Source organism: Callionymus lyra, chromosome 2 (genome assembly GCF_982586985.1).
Source record: "Callionymus lyra chromosome 2, fCalLyr1.hap1.1, whole genome shotgun sequence".
Classification (NCBI taxonomy): domain Eukaryota; kingdom Metazoa; phylum Chordata; class Actinopteri; order Syngnathiformes; family Callionymidae; genus Callionymus; species Callionymus lyra.
The window spans coordinates 24,084,640-24,094,809 of record NC_141819.1 but is presented as its reverse complement, the minus strand read 5'-3'; the positions used below and the strand labels follow the sequence as shown (position 1 = coordinate 24,094,809).

At 38.1% G+C, this 10,170-nt stretch overlaps 1 protein-coding gene across 3 annotated transcripts in view; it reads left to right on the top strand.

Moving 5' to 3' along the window:
* Window positions 1-10,170, top strand: part of dock1 (dedicator of cytokinesis 1) — a 137,989-nt gene that overhangs the window by 83,711 nt on the left and 44,108 nt on the right. For all 3 annotated transcript variants that reach the window (XM_087784232.1, XM_087784231.1, XM_087784233.1), the window contains exons 28-29: window positions 7,122-7,223; window positions 8,287-8,381. In XM_087784232.1, the coding sequence (XP_087640358.1) occupies window positions 7,122-7,223; window positions 8,287-8,381 (197 nt within the window). The remainder of the gene's footprint in view (window positions 1-7,121; window positions 7,224-8,286; window positions 8,382-10,170) is intronic.

Below are 10,170 nucleotides of genomic sequence, written 5' to 3'. Positions count from 1 at the left end.
ATTTTCCTGTTATCAGCACTTTATATTAAAAGCATTCATCTCTGGACCACCCGGACAGACAGTCTGTGTGAGTTAAGCAAATGAGTGTTGTGAAGAGCATTATTACATGAAACGCTTGATGGTGCTATTGTGAGACATATCAATAACTAAATTGTAATAACAATTTATTTTGAACAGACATTGAATGAATTGGGTTTCTGAAACGTAAACCATGAAAGGGAGATGCATCAACAGCTTAAGAACAGAGAGTTAATTTTATATTAAACATGTTGTATCAAAGTTAATTTCACTAAGAAGTATCAAATATTTTGGTATATTTAAAGTATTTTCTTTGACGTTTGAGCTTTTGCCACACGATGCTGTATAAACCTGCTCAATGCACAAAATGTGTTTTCTTGTTTGGATACTTTCATATTGAAAGCTGACCCCATTCTCTTGCTGGGAAACCCCTGGTTGTGCTTGGACGCCTCAGGTACCAGGATAATGAGCTTCTCTCCAGACTGCAGCTGGGGCTACTCTCTGTTTTTTTTTTACAATGTTGTGCTTTTGTCATGCTGAGTCAATATTGAGTTCACACAGTCAAGGAATGGCCATATTAATTAAAGTTTCTACATCTAAAATGTCTTTCTCTCTTGTGTTGTTTAAATTATTCTATAGAAACTTTCTTATTTGCCTGGTATTGGTTGCAGTGGGACACATGGACAAGCCCTTTTTTTTGGTAGGGTCTTGCAGTACCACACACAAAATACCATCTCCTATGGAGCAACTCAAAGTATTTTCTCATAGTTGTTCAGCTCCTAGTTCTCTCACTGTAAGGTTGCATCACTTTAAACACTACGTTGCACTGAGAATCATAGTAATGTTGAGATTTAAATCACTGGTTGTAAATTATTTAATACCTAAACTCTCCTTTTTTCTAATGCCCAAAGTAGGAGAAGATGCTAAATCGAAAGTGATCCTAGCCCTTCTTCATCCGACTAGTCTTTTCGACATAATAGACTAATTTTCACCAGTAATATTTGCCCATTATTTATTTATTTTAGTTTCTTTCTTTCTTTTTCAAAAACGTTCTAACCATTTTCAACATAATTGTTACAATCGCCAATATGGGAGTACAGATGGGATTGAAGTACCATGACATGTTGGACAACAAAAGATTCTAATGATCATCTGTTCTCTGTCCCATTAGCAGCATTCCACTTACATCTTTTTGTAAATTCACGTACAGACGAATCCAAGCTATTTTATAACCACTTCATCGAAGGTAATAATGAACCTTTGAAGTTTTTCACCATCATAGTTTATCATTTTTAAAAAAGAAACCGTTTTGTTGTCGAATACAATCCATTCAATGTCACTGATAATGGTGTTTGCTGTGCCAACAATGTCCGGCATATATTTCTACAGTCTTAAGAAAGGAAGCTGCTTTGTAACCGGCTGCGTCTGCAAGGCTCTTGCAGTGTTAGATTGGCTTGATATTGTTCCAAAATGACATACATACTTTTTCAACTCTTGTTATTGGTAATGTTAGAGTTTTAACAAAGAAAGTGCTAAAACAATGATGTCGTCCATGTTTGGCTTGGTAAATGGATTAATAGACTTTGCACTGAACTTGTGTTGCCCGCTCTTGATCTTAGTGGTTTCATTTCACTCCAGTGTTTCGTGTAAGCAAAATGGTGGCAATATACGCGTCACTGCAGTGATTTGTCTCTTTTATTGATTTTATTACCTTGGAGCCAGGTCCCTGAGGGGAATCTTATTTGATGTCCTTGTGTCCTGCATGTATTGCATACTCAGTGCCGGGTTGAAGAGTGAGCTGGAGAGAGCTCTGCTCTTGTGTCTTTCAATGTGGTGTATTGATTTAGAAATTGTACGTTGCTGTAGAGAGTTCCCATTGTCTATGCTAAAATGAATCTCGTAAAGATTCCTCTTGTTTCCTGAAGAACTGTCTAGATATCAGTTCTTAAATTAAACCTTAATCTATTTTCATTCTAATCATTATATGTCTTCAAAAATTGTATCTTTATCTTTACCAGGCATTTAAATAAACAAGAAATTAAAAGGCTGCTACTATTTTTTTTACATCACTGTAGAAATTATCAAATATTGTTGTTATTTTTTTTTCCATTGTCTTGCAGATTCTTGTGGGATACATTTCCAAGGTTCCTGCAAATAAAAATAACAACAACCCTTTTTGAAAAACCTTCTAACTTTTTTGAAATTGTTCAAACTTTTTTTTACTTAACTAAAAAACTGAGAAACTTTCCTCATTTTGAGTAAAATCATTTTTGAATTATTATCCAGACATCTAGAGAGGTTTGCACTCTCGTAATGTAGAAAAAAAAACATTTTTAGAGCATGTTTTTTGGAGATAAATATAGCTGTACTGGCATCATTTAACAGCAGCTGTGAACAATTGTCTGGCTGTGTGAAAAACTACTAAGATACTCCATTAGAATCTCTCTTGTCCAAAGCTAAAGGGGAAAAACAACGATGCACCTCACCGAAGTTTAAATAAAAATATAAAATAATGAATTCACATTACTCCATACATCAAAATGTACAGAGGAAAGTGTGTGTTTGTACTGCGAAGGGACAGATGTCTTTTGTAAAAGTGTGAATATGTGTCATTGTTACTGACTGCTTGAATTGGCAAAATGGGACAATGTGATGGCAGACTTCCCAGTTTCCCTCCGGCAACTATTTATCTTTATGTATTCCAGAATGTGGCAATTATTGCACAACTGGAACAGAGTAAATGTTTTTAGCTTGCTTGAGTTGTGCCCTCCACTTTTCTCTGCTGTCCACCATCCTGCCCACCACCTTGTTGAGCTGCTGTCCAGACAAAGTGGCTGCATTGTTGAGTCCTACAGCAGTGGCCAGGTACAAGTTGTCACTGTTGTTGTGCTTTGGGAAACAATATTTCATTTATCTAAAGAGATGCAAGTGTATGTAAGGGTTGGAAATGTGCAGATTTTTTTAAATCATACTTTCTTTTTTCCTAAATTTATTTCGAAAGGGCAATTATGTTTGTCTGCATCATGTTTTCTAATGACTTACCATTTCATATTTTCTTGCTAATTAATTGGCTTAGTACATTTTAGAAAATAAATCAATATAATGTTTATTATAATGATTAGTTCTGGGGTTGTTCTGGCTCAGTTTATCCAAATGCTAGACATGTAATCCTCCTTGAATAGGTTTGTACTCTTAAAGCAGTGGCAGAGTAGTGTCTCAATTGTTGGTAAGTAAGTGATTTCTCTTTTTTCACTTTTGGCCAAATTTTGTCAGTTGTGACAGTCAAAGTCACATTTTCGTTAGTGTAATATTAGGGCCGTATTGTGTATTTAAAGTGCAGGAAGCTCATGATAATTGATGTATAGCACAAACCCTGCTAACCTAGATCAATAAAGTTCTACCTAACCTAACCTAACCTGATACAAAAATGCTCCTTCATTCTTGGGATTTCTGTGAATTATTTAGTTCCTCTGGACATATGTTGTTTCCCCACCATCACAATTATGGCATTAAGACAATATTCTGTTTACGGCAACTGCTCTCCACAAGAGTGACATCAATTATAGCTTTTCTGCTGTCGAGCACTAAAGTGAGATGAATTATCAGAGAGAGATGAGCCAGAGAGGAGCGCAGGACGGATCACCACTCCTTCATTTCCGCTCATATTCTACCTCATTTGGCCTCGACCTTAAGATAGAAACTAGGCTGAGGTTCATTAACTTGCCAACCTTTGGACTCTGTCATAAATATCTATAGTCGTGTAATTGAGAGGTTGCCTAAAAAATTAGTCGGGAGTAGATAAATGGTTGGTTTAAAATACGTTTCTATTACTATTATAATTACCGGAAAACTCGGTCTTTATTTTGCACTGAGAGAGTTTCGCTAGCAATGTTCTATAATTAGTCTATTTTTCCATTGATAATCCATGTTATTGTAATTGTAATGTTATTGTATTTAGTTTGATGCTTAATGTTGCACAGTGGACAAAAACAAATTCCTTAATTATTGGACCCTCTTCTCTAATAATGGCGATAATAAAGAATTCTTATTCTGATTTTCAACCAATACTTCAACTAATAAAATAGGTTTGCATAATAATGATTAATACGTTTTCCAACTTATACATGTTCAAAATGATCCACCTACTACTCAAAAGAAAATGTAGTTTATTTATACATATATATTGAGAAAGTGTTATTTAGGTTGATGTAACTTGCGTAATTGCATGAGCCGATATGAACAACTCAACATACTTTGTTTGTCATTGCTTGAGTTTACTATGTGGACTTGCACCGACTTGAGTCATTTTGATCAATGCAATCAGACCTCAGCAGTTTAATCGAGTTATCTTGAAACACACTTTTTTTGACAGCTTATCCAATAATTTTTTTCAGCACACAGATTCAATGCGCCGACCCATTGACACAGGAGGTGACCCATTGGTTCATTTTCTAACTAATAAAGAGCTGGTCTAATCGATAGGATACATGGTTTTCAGGGCCTGTGTAGTGTCAATAAAGTTGTAAATGTGCTAATATAACACACGCATAAATACAATACAAAAGTGGAACCGATTACATCAGAATACGCTACATTTAAAAAGAATAATGTGATTAAGATGAATCACTCTCTGGACAGAAAACCTCTTTAGTTTCCGAAAAAATTCAGACGCTATCTAACTGTCTGACCTATATATCAGTCAAGTGACAGGGTGGATGATGGATGTTATTTAAGAAATAGTCAACTTATCAGCTACACTTGTGATCGATTGGCAAAATGTGAGTGATGTATTTAGTATCTAAAGTGTGCAAAAATATTCTTCATAAATCATGTATAATTGAACTGAAGCTCACCTTGAAGAGTCGTTAAACTGGATGTATTCATCCATCAATACATTCAGTCGTTGTTGTGTAGCAGAAACACTGATAACCCTACCTGAACCTTTTATGTGCTGTCATGCCCTACATCTCTATTTCTAGCATAATGGCCAAACAGCTGGTGTGGCATGTGTTCCCAGAGCACATTTAGATCTTAATTGCTGCACGCTGACAGGTTTGAATACTCTTTGTTGCAGACAATCTGTCTGTGTCTAAAACCTGCTTGGAATGTGGCGCTATAGTCGCATCCCTTACCTGTATTTAATTTGCCATCAGGATTTGCCAGCTGATCCCATTGCCTTAAGCTGCAATTACATTTGTCCCCAAGCCTGAGATTTGCACAATTCAGGAAGTGAAGTCCAAAACAACGTAATCACGTTTGCGCTGAGGAGGATTATTATTTTTTTCAGTTCCACAACACGGATTACAACATGTTAAGTTCCCTCTGTGAGACGTGTTTTCTCGATTCACACAGTAGATATGGAGCATTAGAAACTGCTGAACCAGTGGTGGTGGGAGTTATAAAAAATGGACACTGATGACTTCTTAAGACTTTACTCTGCTTTGAAGCACTCGTACGTTTCATTAGTAAGGCGTCTTCCCCATGTGAGTGGAATTGGAGCAGCTGACATCTTACACTCATTACATCCCTGGAGCTGGGAAATTATGAAGAGGCAAAATCATCAAACAATCTTTGATTTCTCTTGCCAATCATAAATTACATCCCAGCATCATCACCAGTGTTCATGAAGTTCTCCCTCATAGACACACTGTCTGATCCAGGCTTACTGAACAGCTACATCACAATAGGACTGTATGTTTGTGATGATCTCTCGTTACTTTTATGTTGTAAAATATTTCCCTTTTTTAACTTTGTTAATGTTAGAAAATCTGTCACTCATGGCCCAAGGGCCTGTCTGGTCATATTATGGGGCCCTTAAATGAAGTCAATACATATATATGTAGGTAAAGTGACTTAAAGAGATGTTGGTGTTTGAGATAAGATAAGGGACGGATAACATTAAGTTCAACTTTCATTAAATAAACTTCTAAAAAAGAGAATTTGAATGAAAGCAGGTGGATGTTCGTGCTCTAGTTAGTGTATTTTTGTTATGAAGCAGCGTATTTGATAACAAAGGTTTGGGCAAACATCACATTTTGCTTTAAGATTTTGTGCTTCATTAAATTCAAAAAATCTTAAAGCGAATTCTTAAAGAACAGAAACATGTTGCGCTTTGTCACTGGGCTTTAAAAGGGTTCGTCTAGTACAGAAACATTCATTGTACCTCAGTGTTTGATGGATGATGTGGAATCCTCCTGGCCTTTCTTCTTATTTAACTAGCCTGGCTCAGGCCTTTGTATTTGTGCAGGCCTTTGTGTACAGTTGACATAGAGAGTAGCTGGTTTTAGGAGAGGCCAGCAGAACTACCGCAAGACATGATCATTAACTGAGACTGAATGAATGACTAGTGTGAGAATATATTTGGGCGACAAATGTGATGATAAAAGGATGGTTTTGGAAACTTTTGATTTGTGATTATTACTTCACTGGTTGAGTCGTTAATTTTAACTTGGATATTTCCCAATTACATACTGTATATAATTTAATATTTGGAATTCAGCAAAGTGATGGAGAATGGGACTGACTTAGGTGTGGAAATGTACCACTTTCTTATTCTATAGATCTAAACCTATGTGACTTGCGTTGATGTGATATCTTACTATGGCTTTCACTGCACAATGACCTCTGGTCAGGCCCAATTTTGAGTGAAACCTTGGAAAACGTGGAGTATCAATTCTTCAATATATTCCTGGTCCGAAGAAAATTTGCGCTGGATTAGTCTCCAGTGTGTTTGATACATTTCCCCAGACATCCATGGATCTATTGCTAGCACCAATATCTACCCACCCGTCATTTGCCTTTAATTTTCCGCTCCCTGCAGCCCATGCTAACTGGGCCTGATGGCACGGTATGAACGGAGTGCAGCACTTAAGAAACCTAATCAGCGGAGACAAAAAGCTGAGGAGAGGAGGCCAGTAGGTTAATGAAATCAACCAGTGAGCGATGGCACACAACCTTTTCAGACCTGGGAGGGCCAAGCATACTTCTTCACTCAGATCCAATCAACTAGGCTTGTCTGTGTGCACAAAAGATTCACCAGCTCATGGTCTTTCTCCTGCTAGGCTTCAATTTTAACCTGTGATCTGTTCTCTTTTCATCTACAGGGAAGTTTCGTGGCCAGCATGACAGCCACTCTCAGGCAGATGGACGACCACAACTACGCTCATCTGATCAACACCTTTGGGAAGATACGGAGCGATGTGGTGGTGAGTGAGCCCGTGGTCCTGTAGTTTCCCCGAAAAAAAGTTAGAAAAATAAGTTTTACACTTGGCCACTGTGACATCATTAATACTAAGTTATTAAGTAAGTTAATAATGGTTATTTGTACCGGGGAAATAAAAGTTCTTCTATTAGAGCGGGTCAGAATTCTCGCTAAAGAGTTTTGTATTAACTGCAGGCAAGATGGCTCCTACTTAACAATACTTATTTATATATCATTTCTAGCTGGAGTACCTGGGTTGCCTTTGGATTTTTTGCAAGATACACAACCGCAGAAATATTTTTTTTAAATGAGGAATGCAAACTAAATGTTATTCAGTTTGAAATATTACATTGTCCCTTTGACATGCATTTGTCTTAAGAGGGCGGTTTTGGGCGATCTTGACAGCTTCCAAAGAATGAAATAAAAGAAGGCAGACAACAAGGACTTGTGTCTTATAAAAGGCTGTAACTTGCCTAATATTTGAGCTATTTCTCTTCCTTATAAGGGAGTAGTTAGCCATTTTAACAACCGTTTTCAGACTTCTTGCCCAAAAAGTCAAAATCAGGCATGGTCCCGACATGGAGCTCTCAACGGTCTTTTGGAGATCTGTTGTAGGACTCCTGTAGCACCCGTGAGAGGGTCACCTAGATGCTCTTTATATTGATAGATATTGATATCAAAGACTATAATCACCAAATAAGTATGAAGAATTGTTGTTTATTTTTAATAAAACATTACGTTAAAATTTTTTAACTTGGAGTATCTTTTCTACACGCTTATAATCACTGGTGCAGGATTAGAAGATTAACCAGCGTATGTGTAAGGAGGCATTTTTCACCTTCCTTGTTTTGAATGTGAAGTAATAGTAATGTACTGTTAAAAGCTTTAAAGTAAGGAGTCCAATCACCTTTTGGCACTAACCTGAAGAGTTTTTTATTAATTGTCAATCTGTGTCACCCGTAAGGGAATTGCATTGGTCGCCTTGACCTTAATCTTATAGCTCCGTGCTCTTATCTAGTAGAAGAATAACAGTTCTGATCCCATGCCCTCCTTTCTCTTTCTTACAGGATTTCCTAATGGAGACATTTATCATGTTTAAAGATCTCATCGGGAAAAACGTCTACCCCTCAGACTGGGTCATAATGAATATGATGCAAAACAAGTAAGTGTGCGACACGTGCCTTCACAAAACTTTGTGTTGTTGCTTAGAAACAATGGGGATAAGTGGGATAGTTTCATGTTCGACATGCAAATATTGAAATTATGCCCGAGCAGCCACACTGCCTGAAACAATCACATGAATTATAGATGCTGCACCACGGCATTGGATTCCTTTACACTTTCCTCCTTTCTTTTTCTTAGTTTACTTCATTAGGTACTTGATCTAACTACTAACAATTCAATATGTGCACAGATGCTAATCTATTTAGTTTTGACAAACCATTGGGTAAACAGAGTCATTAAGTCAATTCACTTTCCCTCTTTATCCCAGAAGCACAATCTGACCAAACAGAAGTAAGGGTTGTAGAAGGGGGCTTGCATCCCTGGAAGGTGAGCCAGTGCAAGATTTATGAGACCTCGGTGTTAAGAAATGAAGTGGTGAGCGATCTGCTCAAGGTTTAAAAGGAGACTCCATGGACGATGATATTTGCTGATGACATACGTAGTGTAGTGCAAGAGTAGAGGTTTGAGCTGGAAGATTCATAGGAGAATATTGAGTCTGAGGCTCGGACACCAACAATGCAAGAGGCAGAGTTTTTAGAGTTAGAGTTGAAGATGCCCAAATTCTTATGAGAGTCACTACAAAGGATGCGGTTAGAAGTTAGTAGAACAGTGGAAAAGCTCTTGTGGAGACAATTTTAGGAGGCAGATGGTTGGGAAGAAAGACAGAATACCCGTTCGACAAATAATGTTGAAAATGTAATCATTAAAAGAAGAGTAAGATGACCAATACAAATGAGGTGAAGGGGAGGATACACTAGATTAATTAAAGGTGGAGAAGGCCACATTATAGTAAAAAAAAAATCAATTTAATTTTGTTCATGTGATGAGCAGCAAGATTGTTTAAGTCGGCCCACGTCTGTCTTTTGCATCATCACATGCATAGACAGGAACCTAATCTAGTGAATTTACTTTCTTTGCCCCCCTGCTGGAGTACCAAGGCATTCTTAGGCAAACCCTCTGGTGAATTTTCACCAGCATGAGTTGAGGTTTCTAATCTTGTGGGCAAGGACCAGATAGCAAAATCTAGAGAATATAAACAAACGTAATATCTCTACTATGAGTATGAAATGGACGCTCCACTTTTTAAGCTCTTGGATATGTGATAGCACTTCTGTTGCTCAGGAAGAGTCCAGCGAAGTGGGTCACTACTCGCAGCTCAGACCTGGTGGTGAAGGTCGGGTCATAGTTTGACTGGAAAAATGAGAGACTGATTCAAAAGTGATTCAGAATCCATGCCACGGTTCATCCTTACGTCCTCATTCTCGGACACATTGACTGACCCGATTCATTAAAGAAAAACATCCGCACTTTTCGTCACCGTCTTTCCCCTGAATGGTAAGAAACCGGTGAATAGCTGGGTTCTCAGCCCATGTCCTTCTTGGATCTCACACCATCACCCACCTGGGTTAAAGTGCAGAAAACGCTAGCGTGGCAGTGCGATGATGCTCCCCTGTGTCCGGCAGCCATGCAAATCACATCTGTTCTGCTCTGAGATGAGCTGCATTGTCAGGCAAGGAAGGAGCACGGACGTTCACCTCCCTCTGTCCTGACATGCTTCGACAACAAAAGTGTTGAGTGGACACGTGAGACATAACAAAGTGACTTCGCTGCGGCGTGTAATGTCACTGTACTGCTTGTGTACGGTCATAAACGAGCTTTGCGTCGTTCTTAACAGCATGATCGGAGAGCTTTGTTACAGCAACACACTCAGGAGTGAGCCCACAGTT